The sequence below is a fragment of the Kwoniella dejecticola genome, chromosome 11 (genome assembly GCF_000512565.2).
Source record: "Kwoniella dejecticola CBS 10117 chromosome 11, complete sequence".
Taxonomy (NCBI): domain Eukaryota; kingdom Fungi; phylum Basidiomycota; class Tremellomycetes; order Tremellales; family Cryptococcaceae; genus Kwoniella; species Kwoniella dejecticola.
Window position 1 is genome coordinate 1321924 of NC_089311.1, and position 17212 is coordinate 1339135.

The following is a 17212-nucleotide window of genomic DNA, read 5'->3' on the forward strand; positions in this document are numbered from 1 at the left end:
ACTCGCGTTCGCTGGTCGCCCTGGTCTTACTTGACATCCTCCTCTGTCATTTGCATACATCGACTCCGATGACTAATATATATCCCACCTCACCCACACAAACCCATAATGTTCATTGTGTCTTGACCTGAGACATTCCTCAAACAAATTACTCATTCACCCTACCATCAAACTTCGACATCAATTGGTACAGGTACGCATACGACTCTCCCCAAGTGCGCTCATCCACGCTGCCTATTCCAAGCGGCTCCCGTACACCCGCTCCTCCTTACACAACACCTGTCCGACCGAAACGAATGCGATCTCGAACCTCAACCATGTCAACCTACACTCCACCTTTGCCACCTGTCATGTCTCGTGAAAATTCGTCGGAAAACGCCCATCTGGCTCGTCCATCATCATCGAACGGCAGGTCCATAGGTGATCCAGCGGATGTGGTCGCCCACTTGTCTAGAAGTTTGGAGACAGAAGCTGGGCCTTCGAGGCAATCATCAGCTGCCGCTTTACTACAAGCCCCAAAGACCGGGAACAGGCGGGCTTCGAAGTCCGTATCAGGCTCCAGACCGACTCTTATAGTCACTCCAGCTAAACGCACGCAGTCCTACTACACGCCGCAAGTAAAACCGTCAGACTCCTTACCCACTCCGTCTTCTATCCCTTCTAGCCCGGTGCTGGGTCCGAACATCGTTAAGAGGAAGACATCCGTACCCAACATACTGAGAAGATATACCACTCGAGAAGACGAAGGTGTAAATGTAGTTGTGGATCAGGATTATCTAGAACCTACAGCTCATGTCGCTAGTAGTAAGGGCAAAGGGAAAGAGAAGGCCCATGCCGAATCAAGGGCAAGGTCAACAAGTACAAGTATCGTTGTCCCCCAGACGCAGAGTCTAACTGAAAATTCGACATACGCTTTCCCTTCTTCGTCTATGGGCCCCTCATCACTGCAGCATGTACCCGAATTCCCGCAATCCTCGCGTCAACCTTGGTCAGCGTTGCCACTGTCACCACCGCCCTCAGATCAGGAATACGCCAACTATCCTTCGGGGCAAGCAACCAGTGCTTCGTCCTCCTCGAAATCCCCATCCGCGTTCATTCAATCAGCATATGAGGTTGGAGAATCACTGCTTAGCTGGGTGAAACCCAAGAAACAACGCCGGGTGACATTGGGTCACAGAAGAGGCTCAGATGATGACTCGGAGAAGGGCCTGGTCGGTTCAGACGAAGACGAAGGAAGAGTCAGCGAAGAATATATGAGGCAGCCTGGCAAATACTGGGGCATGTGGGAGAGTACGAATGCGAACGTGAAGGAGGAATCGAGCGATTACTTCGAATTGCCTCCGACTCCACCTGCAGAAGAAGAGAGCGCTTCGCAGTTCCGAGCTGAATTGAGTCAGAATGGCTACTACCCGGCAACTCTGCCTACTCCGGCTTTGTCGACCAAATCCTTGTCTCGCGATAATTCGAAACGAAACAAACTGAAGAAAGTTTTCCGTCAACGGGACGAAGTTGAAACCGCAGGCAATTCGCGAGGATGGTTGACGAATATCTTAGCGGGCTACAGGGGCGGGAAGACCGCCGTAGTGCTCAAAGAATTAGGCTGGACAGTTGGAATACTGGTGATGACATTTTTCGTCACTGCTGGTCTTGTCTTTTGGTTGATTGGTAGTATGCCAATGTGAGTTAAACCTCCTGCTCGACACGATAGCAACTCACCAAGCTAAATGGATCCACTACTATAGTACTACGCTCAAACACCTCCCGCAATCCACCACCGATCTCCAGCTGTTGTCTGCCGAGATCAAATCGTACATGGCCTCGAGCGATGCTGGGTGGTGGCATACTGTCGGTGTGCTGACTTTCGTTGGGTGCTGGAAACACGCTTGGAGTGTACCAGGTGCGGTTATCTTGGTGAGTCAGCTTCTCTTTAGGACCGTTTGAACCGGTTGAATTACAGCTGACAAGGAAGCGTTCGCAGAACATCCTCGTCGGCTCCTTACTCGATCCAATGCCTGCTTTAGGTCTGTTGACGATTATTACGGCTACCGGATCCCTGGGCGCATACATGCTTTCAAGACCATTAGCACCGTTGATCGCCGTCCTGTTCCCAAAACCCTTGGCACTTGTCCAAGCTGCACTCGCCCCAGAGACTATTCCCGCTCCAACAACATCTCAAGCTACTATCGGAGAAAGCATCACGCCAATTCAAGCTTCCTCAGATCCCGCCCAACCTCCTATCGGCGGTCCCACTGAGAAATCAACCGTTTGGAGGCGATTACTTATAATGAGGGCAATGGGTTTTGTGCCTTGGTCAGGCATGAACGTGGCCTGCGGTGTAGTCGGGGTCGATTGGAAAGTGTTTTGGTTGACGACAGCTGCCGGAAGTGCATCTTGGTCCTACGTCACAGCATCTGTCGGCCACATATTATCAAGATTGAAAGTTCCAACAGCCAACGCTCTCACTTCAGCAGGCGCAGCGGCAACGGCAGACGGACTCGGAGGAGAAAGTCTGACCAGTCTCCTTCGAGATCCAGTCTTAATCACCAAATTAGTATTTCTGTCTGCCCTGACATTACTCCCCGTCATACTCAAGCGAAGATCCAATAGCGACCCTACCTCGCAGCGAGGTGATAATACTCAACTGGACAGCCCGACATCGATTTCCAGTAATTCCAACTCGACAACACCTCGATCTTCTTACGAGGCGTACGAGCTCACCGACAGACTCAATGGATCTAGACCATTCGTTCACTCCCAAATATCAAATATTATTCGCCTTGACCTGGACGGCTCGGACAACGGCTCACTCCCGCCAATGTCTCCGCTTTCGCAAAGTCTGAGTCACTTTACGCCGACGCCTAGAATGTTTGATCTGCTGAGTTTCGGCAGGAGTGTGATCAGGACCGGGCAGAGAGGGCTGAATGGAGGCATCAGAGGAGCGGAAAGGATGATCAGGGGTCAGAATGGGAATTAGAGATGTGCGTGTTCAGTGAAGGTCAAAGTCGCGGTCTCGTGACGCCTTTATGTGACTTGCGATTTGGTCCATGGATCAAGACAGTATAATGGGATGGAGTACTTGTATAATTGCCCTAAAGTAGCATGAACGACATGAATGACTAATGATTATGATATCAGCGAGGTCTGAAGTATCATCCAACCATTCGGTGCATGGACTGGTCTACAAGCAACGTTAACCTGTCAGCCGACCTGCATTTCTTCGTCGCCTCTCCTACCTAAACACATCGCATGACGTGCTTCCGTTGTAACTGTATGAAACACTGTGCGCAGGCATGCTATTTGATTACCAGCCTGAACCCCTGACTTCTCCTTTACCCACTAATGTCCAACCCCATCTTTCATCTCCCACTTCCCACCCATCTTTTTCTGCTTCTGCTTCTTCTTCTTCTTCTTCTTCTTCTTCTTCTTCTTCTTCTTCTTGATCATTGAATGTCAATCCGAAGAAAGGTACGATCGATATCCTTATCACGCCTTTGAACATCTCTAGCAAATCCTTCTTGAGCCGTAAGCCCGATTGGTGGAAATCCGGCGAAGCGTTAAATTCTAGTAATGTCACTTTGGGTATCGGCACTTCACCGGTGGAATTGGGGGTAGAGGGAGGGAATGATAATATTAGATCGACACCGAAAATCTATTCCCGGCACTCACGTCAGTTCTCGTCCAACACCCAGGCGCGGCGCAGATAACAGATACGGAGCGCGAGCTCACCTCGAATGCGTTGGGCATAAATTGTAAGCCGAAACTACCACACTCTGCTCCAGCTTTGATAGCTTCACTGATGACTTCTCCGGAATGCGCGAAGACGGTCTCCAACCATTCTTTGTTTATCTTTCCTTTACTTTCGTATTGGCCGTCTTTGGTCGAGGAGAGAGCATCGAGACCCTCTAATTCCCAGAACAGCTTGACTAGCTCTTCTGGCGGTGCGGGAGCTCCGAAGGAATCGGTCTATGATTGGATCAAAACTAATTAATCAGCCTGTTGCATGATTTTCGAAAACCAGCAGATGTGTATAAGTCAGAAGCGCACCTACCTGCAGACAAGTATTGGTGAGATGGGGACGAAGATCTAATTCGCTACCGGACCCCGATGAGCGGGGTGGGGTGTACGGCGAGCCAGAGAACAGAGCTAGCATCGTTCGAGAGAGATGTACGGTGTAAGCTGAAGTCAGAAGGACATATGCCCGTAGGTGAAACTGATACATGTCATCATTGAACATTAGCATGGTGAAGTTCGCTATGACAGAGAATGAATAATGTGATCAGCCCACCTTGTATCCTTCCAAGAAGGGCGAGGGTGTATTTGGTTCTTGGGCTATGTCAAATAACACGGGGTTTGGCATATACTCCTATACCGCATCAAGCAACCAATTAATCAGCTCAGATGTGCTTATACCCAACAAGGTGACTGAAGACTCACTTGTATCACAAAATGCCGCAGTTGAGAAGTCATGACGCCTGTATCATCTCTATCTTCGTCTTCTTGCCCGTCATCATCTTCTGCTCCATAATCCCTTGAATCGTCCTCGTCGCCGTTGAAGCCCAGCTCGACAGCTTTCTTAGCTAACATATCTATCATCCCATCTACGTCTTTTGGACCGTCATTGGCGTCTGCCTCTTGCTCATCTGGTTCTTCGTCCTCGTCTTTATCCTCATAGTCCTCCTCGTCGGAAGAAGGCGGTTCAAACTCTTCAAAGATAGCTCGTCTGGCATACAGGCTTATGAGCCGACTATTTCCTGCAGGCCAAATCCCGAGTAAAAGCTACTCACAGCTCGTCTTCACTTGAAAACATCCGTATACCCTGCGCTCGATCCGCAAAACCAGGTTTGAGGATATACCAACTGTAAAGATTCACTCAATGTATTAGCCGAGTCTCGATACTCTCCTCAATACAGTCGGATCAAGGAGATCGGGCGGTAGCAAATGACTTTGCCTGAACCGAATGGGCGATAGGATAAAACTTGACTCACCTTCGATCTTCTTCAGGTAGCTCCTCATTTCGCCTGAGCCCCTCGTTGAGATCATACAAATCATCCATGAGCAGCTCATCTAGCTCATCGAGGAATTGCAGTTCCACATTCCATCCTTTCGGTATCCCGCCCTCTGCCAGTACACTCTTGATCTGCCTATGATCGCATTTCGCCAAGTAAGCCTGGATGGTCGAGTTCAGCTGGTGTTTCCTGATCAGTGCTTTTCGATATATGTAGGAGGATATTAGGTATTTGCTGGGGTCGGAATGCGGTTTGTCGAAAGATAATAAATCGTAATCTGCCCTACCAGTACAGTGCAGCCCAGCCGAAGCGTAGGAAGCATCATCAGTTCAATCACAAGTCGTCAAGCGCTGAGATCAGGAAGTCGACCAATGGAGATTGGGAGCTCACCATTGTAATGCTGGAGGATCGTCCTCTGGAGGTGGGACCAAAGATAGCTTGAGAGAGGGTATTACAGAGACTAAAGCTTGGACGAGGAGTGATTGGGTGTATGGCGAAGGGAACGAAAGGAACGCTTCGAGCGGTCCCTCGGCGGTTTTAGAGGTACTCATGGTGCTCGAGTCGTAATGGCCTTTTGTGGAATCTTGATTTTTGCAGCTCAAAACCATGAAGAGACGTGTAATGGTTGTTCGTGTAACGGTTGTTCGGCAAGAAGGACAAGTGGGATCAACCAAAACAAAAACAAAAACCGGTCAAAGCGGAGCCTCCGCATTCTCGACCACTCGCTTTGACGTGATGACTCCTTCGAATACAGAATGCAACATGCAACATGCAGATTGCAGATTGCATGCATCTCAACTCATCGCTATAAGCCCATGCGTCGGATGGGTAATTGCAAAGGTCTGTCTTACGCCCGACGATGACTTCGATGATATTGACTGATACATGTAGAATCAGCATGGGATTCGCATCTTGCCCATTCCGTGTTTCTTCCTAGACATCGCCCGCTGGTCCATTGAGACTGATGGTCATCATCTCTCCCTTTGACATGGCCACGGCATATACGCCCGAAGTGATGACGTAGTAGATCGCACAATCGACAGTCTGCTCCATGACTATGTTAGCCCGATTTGTCCTCGTGTGTACGTCAGTGGGAGGGCCGGAGGTCAACTCGCCTGATACACCATGACACCGATGAACCCGGTGATGAAGTATAGCACCACTCTCAAAATTATAGATCGATGGACAGCTGTTCCTACCACCTATACTCGGATTAAGCCCGATTCAAAGCGGCTTCCCCTCATTTCGCGGCTGAAGGGAAAGGGCTTACGAAAGGTAATGGAAGTTCCAAGACGAGCGTGAATATGCTAAGCAGCAAGGTAAAAATCTGGAGAAGCGGTATGTTTACAACTAGATTGACCAGTGGCTGAGTGTTCTTCTCAGGTCTGCACCATAGCATCTGGTCAGCCCCTGATGCGCACAAAGGGGAAGGTGAGTGGCATTGCAATCGGACATACATCAAACCCGCTGGACCGAGTGTGCCTCCTCTGCTCAATACCCAAATGTCAGCAGACATCACGACTACACTTTGAAAGGTTGTAAGATTGGGAAAACGTACATCATATCCCAGAAGAACTTCCTGAACAGGAACGCCCAGAACGAAGCTGCATTACCAATCCCAAGATCAGAAACACGCCCAGCGATACCAGTGCAGACACGCGTAGCTTACCCCAAAGCATATCTGTGAACATTGCGATGCAACGCAAGTTTCAGAAATTTGTCTGCTCAAAAAATCGCTTAGATAGGACTCACAGACTCCCGAAGTTATAGCTAATAATCTCCCCCATTGATGCCAGATCAATTTCCCCATCTTCCCGCTTGACGTTTTACTGTTAATGAATTCGAAATTCAAATCGAAATGAAATAAAGTGGAATAAAGTAGAATAGGATGAAAGAACACCGTCAAGGTGACTGATCAGCAGTGCGCTTCTATCAAAAGCGAAGCAAAGCAAAGAAGTGTAAAACAGAGGAAAAAAGAACAATGAAAGATAGTGAAGAGAAACGAAAGATCGCCACTGGCGAGGGGAAAGATTCGATAAATCCGCAGCCCATCGTTGTGTTATATATATCGTATGCATCTAGCAGCTGTCAGATCGATCTTTCTTGCTATGCTTTGAGTAAGAGTAAGAATGCCATTGCTAAGATACGTCAGAGCAGGTTACAATATGTAGTCGACGATAATTTGCGGTTAGTAAGATGTGTAGACTACGGTTCCTTGGCGACCGTCCTTCTGGTCGTCCATTTCACCCTACTCAACCAGGAGTCTCGTCGTAGATGCAAGAAACACTTCATGTCGTGTTTGATGTTAGCATTAGCATCGTTAGCATTATAGAGGGGATACTGAATACAACTTAGATGATACAAGTACAAGTACAAGCACAAGCACAGGTACAGGTTTAGTCGAAATTATAGGATTGATGTAAGCGTGGAGTAACTCCTATAAATCCCGGAAAAGCATCAGCCCCGCGCGGGCCATGATTAGTCTGAGATTGAGGTTGATGATACGTACGATATGATGAGGACAAGAACCTGGATCAGAGCCCATAGAAATGGTACCCATCTATGGACCAAACCCGACGGTCAGCTATGTCAACGGTATGGAGCAAAACAAGATATAAATGGGTTTCATGTTATCACATCAAGAGGGGGATGGGACTCACGTTGACATGCTGAATCCTCCTGAAGAATAAATAGCAGCCAAAGCAAATCCTACGACTGTTCCCGATATAAGACTGATCCCAGACGCTATGATGACTGATACTACCGGCAAAACGAAGATCGGCCATAATGGTGGTTTCTTCCTTCTTTCCCCCTTGTCTTTGTCTTTCTCCAAGCCCATCCTAATTAGCCCATTCATTCTGCCTCCGCTGTTCTGTTTGGAGGGACGATCGGGTGGGTTGGTTCGGAATCGTACTATGTTGATGAAGATGGTGAATGAGGCGAGCATGGAACAGATCAAGAATAAGAAACCTAATAAGAGGACTGTCCAGTAGAAAGTGAAATGCCATATTGCTATTCGTGTCTCAACCTATCAGCTTGAGCCCGATCATCACTCACATGCCTGAGATGCGCGATTCTTGACGGGAAAGCTAGTGCGAGACAGACACTCAACTCACCCTCCGCCTCGTATAGGAAGATTCCTCGCTGTTCTAGCGTATCATGTAACGTTGGGATATAGAGTGAAGGGAAAGAAGGGGTAGTATATCCATCAGGAACCGATATGACCTGAGCATTCGAACTCACCGAGTCAGCGTGTGACTCTTCTTCTGCGGACATGCGGGGCTTACAAATTGGAGAACAGAATCACTTACACCTCTTCCTCTCGCTGGATCGAGGGCGGAGGAAACGCCGCCCATGATCGATCAACCTAGTATTGTCGACGGCGTGCAGGAATCCGATCCAGCGATAAGGTTCTGGCTATATGATCATTGGCATGTTTTCTTATAGAGATCTAGGCGGGAGAGCGAGTCAGAGAAGACAATGATGCGGTCCATTAACACACGGAATCCTCGTATGCTTATGCTTGACTTTTGACGCTGGTCTTTTGTCTTTCATCAGCTGAAACCGCATAAACAAATGTCCAGGCAGATAGATTTGATCCCGCTGATCCTCTCTGTGCCTGGAACCAAACCTCGTCTATCGTCATCAGCGAGTAAGCCTGACTATCCTTTCTCTTCTCAAGTTGACTCATTACGAAGCTTGAGAAGCAGGATTGACGCATCGAGCATGGTGACAGCAGCCGATATAGGTGAGTGATCTTGCAAAACTTGTGATTTCATGAGCGAGGACTCACATTACAGCTACAGGACCGATATCTTCACAATATTCAGCCGCGGCGACTGTACCACTGATCAAGTCCCCTTCATTATGGTTACCCAAACCCGTGAGCACCCCATCTTCAAATGACTTGGCACCCGGTCATCCTATCATACCTGATGGGTGTCCGTGTCTAAGAAATAGCTGATGGACGACCCGAGCTCAGATCGAGATGCCGAACGATATACATCCTTTGCCTGAAGATATAACAGCCTATGTAAGTGGTCGAGCCCCAATCCACAATGGTCCAGTCACATGAATCGAGGTTGGCACCTTACATCCTTGCATTGGTCTAGTTCGTATATCCCTTCACGCTGGAAGAACACGTGCTGTCCGTACATCCATCGCCAGCAGAAGCTATCTCGGCAAGACGGGCGAGGAACGCGGAGATATTGCATCAGCGCGAAGTAGAGGAAGAGCAGAAAGAGTGAGCTGGAGTTTCGTGAACGTATATTTATGAACGTCCACCTGCCTGCCAGATCTCCTCTACCCGTGAAAGACAAGCCAAATACTCATATTTGTGCCTGTGTTTTTGGATCTTCTTTTTAATCTTTAGGAAAGACGCTCTGAGGAGGATAGCCCCGGGATATAATCCAGCATCCGTTCTTCTCCCTTCATCAAACTCGCCTAGACCGTCCTCAGCATCGGTCCAACCGCATCAGTCATCCCTGTTAGACAATGAGCCCAGCACACTTGACAAAGCCGCCGCAAGCACAGGCACAAGTTCGGATCCGATGGATGATTTGGTATTGCAATTAGAACAGATGGAATCAAAGCGCCAATAGACAACAAGTCATCTTCCCGAATTTGGGTTTATCCAGGACCAGTATTTTAGTATTGTATCTAGTCTGTTTCGACAGGAATGTCTACCCCCGAGAATGAGTTGTATGCATATACTGATATTTTGCGGCCCGGGCAAGGTAGCGTAGGACTGTCTCCCAAAGGTTACATAGGTACAACAACAGATTCCGACTTCCAGCTTCCTAAGGATACTACTGTCCCATTACAATGTCGGATTGCAACAGTCAAATCTCAAAACCGCAATAGCCCCTGATCACTGATCAAGTAATACAACCAAACATCCAGCTTCACCAATGCCCGAAGGATCAACACCTTTCTAGATTTCTAGTCTTATTGGCTCTATCATCTAACCAGATCTTGCTCTGCACCAAATAATCCGTATTCAAAATATCTTGTCCCGATTCCCAGAGCAGATTCCATATCCTCACTTTGAGCCAGTTCGGTCGGTTCGGATAACCCCACCATCTACTTTGGATCCCCTTCTCTCTCGCTATTGAATGGAGTTCCTTCAACTTACACATCCCTTTTCCTTCGTTCGATCTTCCGAGCGAGAAGAACGATGAGACAATATATCGTAAGGGTAATTTCGATGATGCTGTAGGAGATATAGTGTTGTCCCACTGCACATTTCGTACTGCTGGGCCATCGATACTGTCCGGAATATCGAATGGCGCATTCAACTTCGTCAAAGGGGCATCGTAAAAGATATATCTGATCGGAGAGTGATATACTTTGCTTAAGGGGGTTAAACCTGTTCCGACGACATTGAGTGGTCCATGAGACCATTGCGAGGATGAAACGTTGTATGTTGTCAAGTATCCTTTTGAGATGAAAGGGTGTAAAAGCTCGAGGAGATATGACCAAATTAGATCGCCATCGCGTTTCTGCGGAGAAAGAAAAGATCCAAGTCAATATTTGCTCACCCATCTTTCTCTCTCTTCCGTATCCAAAAGCCTCACTACGCAGTCGTGCAGACGGCAGTATAACTGAGATGAAAAGCAGAACCATTGACCGCATGGAACATACCATATCAATCAAGATAGTCACTTTCTTATCACTATCATTCTCATATATGCCTTTCCACCCTGTATCATTCGAGCCGGAAGTACGGTTCACATTGCGCTTGTCGAGAATGTTCAGTAAGGGGTCAAAGTAATACTTCTTGAGCGTTCTTTGCGATTTCAGATCTTTCAGATCGTGGCCAGCCAATAAAGCAAAGGAGGGATCCAGCCCTGATCCCAAGCCCAAACCCGATTCCGATCCCGATCCCATGTCCAAAGTGATCTTGTTGTCATTGCCTTTGCCTGGGTTTGCGCTATCGAACGTGAAGGCGGACTGCGAGGTTGAAGGCGCGACTACGTCTGGATTCTTGCCTAGGTAGGTATCGATCTCGATAAACCCGTATCCCAGACTCAAAGCTAATTGCTATTATCTCAAATATCAATCAGCAAGCCTTTCTCAGACTACAGACTACGGTCTTCGTGCAAGAAGGAAGGATACCTACAAGAGCATTTGAGCCTTGCATCTCGTCATTATGGCTGTTCGCTATGATCATCCTATCGGGCTGCCCGGATGCGTCTGCCATGATAAGCAGTACCATTCCATAGTCAGCTAGAGATGCATACGTCAAGGAGTTGCGAGAACGGAATGTCTGATTGCATGATTGCGGAAGCTGCGGGGTAGAGACTCACTATAAATAGCACCAGGATGCCTTATCCACGTATCTCTACTCGAACTCTCCTGTAAGACCACGCAAACGACCATCGCCAGGAGAGCTACACTGCTGATAATTACGAACAAACATCTCGACAGGGCGCGGACGAGGTAGCGGCGTCTAGCAGCTTTGTTCGGACTGGAAGTCGGACGTGGGAGTAGAGGCGTACTGGAGTCTATCCGGGTCATGGTGGGCTTTCTCGATGAATTCGGTATATGAGAGAGACACTACTCCGCAATTGGCAAAGACTCGAGCTGATTTTGAGCGGTATGATACCGGTAGGTAAAGAGGAGGAGAGAGGGCGATATATCGAAGAGGCGAAGTCGTGGGAATCCGCTTTCATATGGTACCCATATTTACTCGATATCAGATGTGTCTCGTACGATGTGCGATGGTCAGTCCGTAGGTCTTGTACAAGTCGAAATGGCCGGCTAGCAAGGGAGTGACTACCAGATGGTGTAGAATTGTTATCACGATAGACAAGACTGACATTTGAGCTGTCAAACATTTGAGACATCCCAAGCCGCACCGATCATCCGAAAGTCCATGCTCAAGCACGTTCGAAAGGGTAGGAGAGAAGAGGAACCAGGCCGAGCTAAAATGATTAAGCGGTTCCTTTGCAGATCAGGCACCAACCGCTCATTCAAACATTCAGACTACATCATATACGAGTACTGTTGTTTTTTCATTTGTTCCCCTCTAATCTTCTTCCTGTCTATATGTGGTGCTCCCATCGTACGCATGGGATGGATGAAGCGAAAACGGACGCGTAAATGATCTACAGGCGGCAGATGTGCGGAACAATGGTCTGACAATTGGGATTGGAGAAGCGTCCCACTGATCGTTGCGGCGCAGGAAGAGCTTCGCAAGAGCTGTAGATAATCTGACTTGCTTGTTGCTTGTTGCTACCAGTGGTTCAAGATAAATTATAGATGCCAGCGGAAGATTTAAAACAGATAGCCATTCTCATTTTGCTGGCGATGCTTCTGCACGTCGATCTACATATGTAGACCATTCGCCGTCCTTTCGATGTTTTGCTCATGCAGGAGCAAGGTAGCCGCCTAATTAACGATCCCAAGATCCCAGTAAGGCATGCGACCGTCAATCCCTCCTCACCCGCTCAAATCCCGCCAGACCTTGGTTCGCTGAACCACCTCCAACACCGAAAGAGTATAGATGGATGCGGAGAGATCCCAAGGTGTTTTTCTAAACAGAAGATCTTGATTCGCCGCACCCGGGCCCCGATCACGAGCTCATGAATATCGTAAAACCTTCATGTGAACCTATCACCATGTCCCGCCGGCGAGGCTTAATTTTCTTTCTTCTTCCTCGTTTTGCTGCCTTGGCATAGAAGACGACGGACGACGTAGTTCCGTCGGTGATTCCAGCTGACCTGTCTAACGAGAACATGTCAACGAGAGATAGGGTAAAGGGTTCATTCATTTCCTTTTCCAGGAATCACTTACCGTAACTTACTCTGATTTTGATTTCGCCTCCACTTGCGTAGTCCAGTTCACACGACCATGCCCACGATAGTATCTGCGGAAATCTTTGACTGTCTGCAGAGAAGTAATCGACATGTCCTCAGCCATAGTCTGAGTATGCGCAGCTCTCCTCGAATGGTCAATATGATTGCGAAGTACTGCTCGACTGACCAATCCTGGATAAGTCAAGTCACCTATCGGACCGGTAATTCTCTCTGGCCCTCAATCGTACAGTATTCCCTATTCATGACCACCTCGGAACGAGAAAGACCTTTGACCACGTAATCATCTCGAGATGTCTCTTGCAACTTCGCTTGTCTTGGCGAAGCAACCGAAATCGTCAACATGACCGAACATAAGGGTTGCGTCGTGCTTAAGCCACTTCGTCAGTCCTCCTGATGACCGTATCATAAGCTTATGCAAGGCAAGATAAAATTATGTCTAAATGTTTGATGAAATTTGTCTTGTCTGGAATGTTTTGGCTTTAACGGCCTCTGCGAATTCACTTACTACTACGTATCATTCAATTCGCTTGCGTATGACCTCTGCGTGTCTCCGGATAGAGTATGATTTTTGTCCTGTTGGCTAGAGGAATAGGACTACAAGGGTATATCTGAAATGTCATTTTGGGTCGAGAAGCAAGCTTCTTGCTTGACCTGCTCTACTTCCTGGCATCGATTTGCCCAAGGGACGTTGAGCGAATTGGCTTTGAGGGGGAGTGTTCATCACGCCAAAGGACCCTTTGTCGAAGATTGATTGACTGTGTCGTGTCGTGCTTCTTTCCCATCAAAATACAGAGTTTCCCTCGTTTCATTACATTCGGATTCGCCTTTACGTCGTTGTTCAATCGAGTTCACACATCGACTACGTCAGCTTTCCCTATTCTACCCCCTTCAACTCCAGCTACTCTACCTTTCTTCCTTCTCAGCGGTTGGCCGTTCATCTCCTTTGATCGCTTCCATCGCTGTCTCAGAAGGCTGTATCATTCACATCCTCGCCCACTCAACTTGCAGTACCAGAAGGAAGAATCCGCTTCACTCGGTCTTTATACAGTATACTCGCAATCTCCTCAAGTGTCCAACCCTTCCGCCAGAATGTCAAAACCCGATGAAATTCCTGCCCTCTCCTATATCTTAGAACCAGCTTGTGAGTCATTCTGGCTATCATCTCCTGTGCTCGACAACTGCCCATAAACCGAGCTGATACATTTTGAATTGCACAGTGGTGGCGGCGCTATTAACGGCAGGATGTCTACTCAACAAGCGCAAAGCGTCCGACATCGTCCAAGCTCATACTTTGAGCGGCAATCTCTCTCCCGTGATTTCGAATCCGCAAAATACAGCGTGGAATTTCAAGGAAATGAAATTCCTTCTTTGGAAGATCAAGGTGCCTTCCAACACTAGATTCAGGATGAACCTGTTCAGCAGGTTTTTGGGGATGTTCCCCTTCCTGTTGGAAGTATGGTATTGGCTCCTGACGTGCGTTCTCTCATCTTGCCTTCTCCAAAGCATGCTACAGGCTGCTAGATCTGACTGTTCACTTCTTGCCCCTGTTGGCGAATCCCTCATATCGTGGGGTGATAACGTCAGCTCACTCTTTCTTGTAATGCAGATACTGGATATACCAGATTGCTCGAGCGATGCAAGCTCTGACGATGGGATCCGACTTCCGAATCTTAGCTGAGAGACATGCTAGGCAGATCATCGAGATAGAAAAGGTTTTGCATCTAGATATGGAATTGGCATTGCAAAGGATTGTCATGGAACGGTCGTGGTTATTGACCTTCTTCAACAAGTGAGTGAATCCAATTGTCTTACTTACCTCTGAGCAGTCAGAACGAAATAGAATCTCCATATACGGTCAAAACGGTCATTTGACCAGCATGCAATACATATGCTGATCTCCAGTCCTCTCTAACCTTCCAAAGGACCTACGCAATGGTTCATATACCCGCCACGATAGCCTTCATGGCTTATTCGTACCGATACTTCTCCCCTTTGGTGTTCCAGTCGACAAGGAGAACTTTGGTACTGTGCAACTGTCTCGCCTTTATCGTTTTCTCCAGTTGGCCATGTATGCCACCGAGGCTATTACCTTTCGAGGAGTTCGGTTACATCGACACGCTACATACTGGTAAAGCTGCTAGTAGTGAGTCTTCTGTCCGAGATCCTTCGATGTCTTGCGGGAAGGTACGACTCAGCTGATTGAATGTGTGTGTGTCTTAGTCTGGACAACCAACAAAGTGAGTCTTGTCTTCCCGTCTACAGCGGATGCTTCGATGGAAGTGGGTCTAGCTGACGAGATGTACCTTTAGTTCCAGAATCAGCTCGCAGCTTTCCCATCCCTTCACTTTGGATATAGCTTCGTCATGTAAGTCTCCAGCGGACCTTGAGTGACTATCATCTGTTCGAAGTTCGAGGTATCTATCCAAAATGTGACGTGCTGAAAATACTGCATCTCACAGTGGCCTTTCGCTATTTATCTATTCGCCACACAAGCTCATTCGCGCGATATCACTCTTTTACCCAATTCTGATCCTACTCGTGATCATGGCAACAGCGAACCACTACATTTTGGATGCAGTCGGTGGATTCTTCGTGACGATAGTTGCTCACAAGATCAACCGGCTTGTCCTGAATCTGAGACCGATCGAAGAATGGTTCTTCTGGCTGTTGAGGTGAGTCAATTCTGCCATTTTGCCATTTTTCACTCGGAGGTATTTAACGACTTGCCGGACATATTCCTGCTTGAAAGACGGAGTGATCTGACGCTAATGAATTGGCTTTCCGGTGCTTCGGTCTACGGTAGATGCGAAAGACCCATGGACAAAGTTCAGTTTGATAGTCTGATTCACCAAGACGGGTTTATCACTGCGGATCACAGGGATATGTCACAACGACCTTTGATGAGCGTCAGTCCGGAGTAGATGTTCCACTCGGCATCACTGCCGTATAGTTTGACACTTGTTCTATTCCTCTCTTTGTGGTATCTTGTTGAGCGACGAAGTACGTATAATCAGTAAGGAGCAGTGTGATTGATGGCATCTCGTCACATGTCATCACAGTCTGATGGATATGTGATTATCATGTCTCGTTCGCTTCGGAACCAGGCGCAGCAATCAATTCGCCAACGTTGTTGATTGATGATGAAGTTCTGAATGAGGCACGAGATTATTCCGCAGTACTGTTCCCGATTATCTTGTATTCAACAAGATAGGGAGATTGTAATTGATTGGCGTATTTATGATTTGAGTAAGCGGAAGGGTGAGGATCAACTCGTTCGTTTGTTTCCCTGACAACGGTGATCCTTGCGTCACTCAGTTGAATTAGTGATACTTTAGGCGAAAGGTAGGGTGGGTCTATTTAACCTTGGATGGTCTTGGCTTTGTTGACCGATGGTTCCTCATTGTGCCTTGACGTTGATGTCGAGAGAGGCGTGGTCATCGGGAGGTATAGAGTTATTTTCTTTGTCTTGTAATCTATTTCTGTCGATACGAATGGTGGATAGCCAATTGATCAGCATTACAAGGACATCGCTTGCCCTCTTGTTGTCTACCTCGCTCAGCCTATTTTACGTTCTGCAGAGGGCACAGTAGTTATCAGTAAATGCTGGTGTGGCATGGTTGATTCGACTCGCCCCATTCAGGATACATCAGAATCAGGCGTCCTTTCCCCCACTTTTGATGGTCAGGCAAAGTAGAGTTGGGTCTTTTGCTGATGGGAAGGTCAAAGCGTCACGACCAAAGGATGTCTCATTGACTCGTGCTATACCATGCGGTTCTTTCGATCTCTCTCTTTGTAGCAAAGGCAAAAAACGAGAACACACACGTAGACTTCATTGAGTGACTGATTGGACGTGGACGAACAGCTTCTTTAATTTTTGATGGGAAACTAAACAGATCATCGTCGTTTCCCGTTATTCGCATTTGCTTCTTGATCAGGGACAATCAGAATCATCAACATCATCATACACCAATCGACTTCGTCGAATGCTTTTAACCGCTTGGCGCTTCCATCAAGATAGGGAGGGTGTCGAAACGTCAAATGTACCTTGAGCCTCTCAAGGAGAGTCGGCACGTTATGTTGTCATTTCAGAGTTCATACGACAAGATGGACGTGCACCCATACAACTCGTATCAGCACCACGACTCACACGTCACGCAATAAGAACAACTTGGCACAACTAGATTACACCAAAATTAAAGTTCAGCTTCTCTGTCTCCTTGTCCTCGTCCTCATCCTTCTTCTTCGCCTCGTTGTCAAGAAGGAATTTATTCTAGAAACGAAATACGTAAATATAGCAAGGTGAGTGAGCTTGGACATTCCAATCTATATATTCTATATTCTCCTTGATCCATTTCTCCTATGTTTGTGCTCTTCTTCTTCTCCCCT

General features: G+C 47.6%; 7 protein-coding genes across 7 annotated transcripts; 3 read left to right on the top strand and 4 right to left on the bottom strand.

Annotated features, from left to right (window-relative positions):
* Positions 1 to 317: 317 nt before the first annotated feature.
* I303_108619 (uncharacterized protein) lies at positions 318 to 2974 on the top strand (the record flags this gene model as incomplete). Its single annotated transcript, XM_018410330.2, has 3 exons — positions 318 to 1678; positions 1743 to 1911; positions 1979 to 2974. The coding sequence occupies 3 exons, from the start codon at positions 318 to 320 to the stop codon at positions 2972 to 2974; spliced, it is 2526 nt and encodes an 841-aa protein (XP_018260139.2).
* A 327-nt stretch (positions 2975 to 3301) lies between these two features.
* On the bottom strand, positions 3302 to 5557 carry I303_108620 (uncharacterized protein; the record flags this gene model as incomplete). The annotated part of the gene is made up of 8 exons (XM_065969879.1): positions 3302 to 3649; positions 3727 to 3963; positions 4049 to 4210; positions 4286 to 4363; positions 4435 to 4720; positions 4785 to 4856; positions 4986 to 5288; positions 5397 to 5557. The coding sequence occupies 8 exons, from the start codon at positions 5555 to 5557 to the stop codon at positions 3302 to 3304; spliced, it is 1647 nt and encodes a 548-aa protein (XP_065825951.1).
* A 382-nt stretch (positions 5558 to 5939) lies between these two features.
* I303_108621 (uncharacterized protein) lies at positions 5940 to 6816 on the bottom strand (the record flags this gene model as incomplete). Its single annotated transcript, XM_065969880.1, has 6 exons — positions 5940 to 6050; positions 6122 to 6208; positions 6277 to 6391; positions 6464 to 6493; positions 6565 to 6610; positions 6759 to 6816. 6 exons carry the CDS (start codon positions 6814 to 6816, stop codon positions 5940 to 5942), a joined length of 447 nt encoding a protein of 148 aa, XP_065825952.1.
* A 596-nt stretch (positions 6817 to 7412) lies between these two features.
* On the bottom strand, positions 7413 to 8362 carry I303_108622 (uncharacterized protein; the record flags this gene model as incomplete). Its single annotated transcript, XM_018410327.2, has 5 exons — positions 7413 to 7443; positions 7516 to 7566; positions 7667 to 8018; positions 8123 to 8231; positions 8318 to 8362. The coding sequence occupies 5 exons, from the start codon at positions 8360 to 8362 to the stop codon at positions 7413 to 7415; spliced, it is 588 nt and encodes a 195-aa protein (XP_018260136.2).
* Positions 8363 to 8732: 370 nt separating this feature from the next.
* Positions 8733 to 9607, top strand: I303_108623 (uncharacterized protein; the record flags this gene model as incomplete). Its single annotated transcript, XM_018410326.1, has 5 exons — positions 8733 to 8754; positions 8813 to 8889; positions 8989 to 9039; positions 9119 to 9249; positions 9379 to 9607. 5 exons carry the CDS (start codon positions 8733 to 8735, stop codon positions 9605 to 9607), a joined length of 510 nt encoding a protein of 169 aa, XP_018260135.1.
* A 321-nt stretch (positions 9608 to 9928) lies between these two features.
* On the bottom strand, positions 9929 to 11525 carry I303_108624 (uncharacterized protein; the record flags this gene model as incomplete). The annotated part of the gene is made up of 4 exons (XM_018410325.1): positions 9929 to 10507; positions 10650 to 11048; positions 11128 to 11201; positions 11315 to 11525. 4 exons carry the CDS (start codon positions 11523 to 11525, stop codon positions 9929 to 9931), a joined length of 1263 nt encoding a protein of 420 aa, XP_018260134.1.
* A 2390-nt stretch (positions 11526 to 13915) lies between these two features.
* On the top strand, positions 13916 to 15747 carry I303_108625 (uncharacterized protein; the record flags this gene model as incomplete). The annotated part of the gene is made up of 8 exons (XM_018410324.1): positions 13916 to 13967; positions 14044 to 14299; positions 14433 to 14615; positions 14749 to 14969; positions 15047 to 15063; positions 15136 to 15191; positions 15286 to 15498; positions 15630 to 15747. 8 exons carry the CDS (start codon positions 13916 to 13918, stop codon positions 15745 to 15747), a joined length of 1116 nt encoding a protein of 371 aa, XP_018260133.1.
* Between the last annotated feature and the right edge of the window lie 1465 nt (positions 15748 to 17212).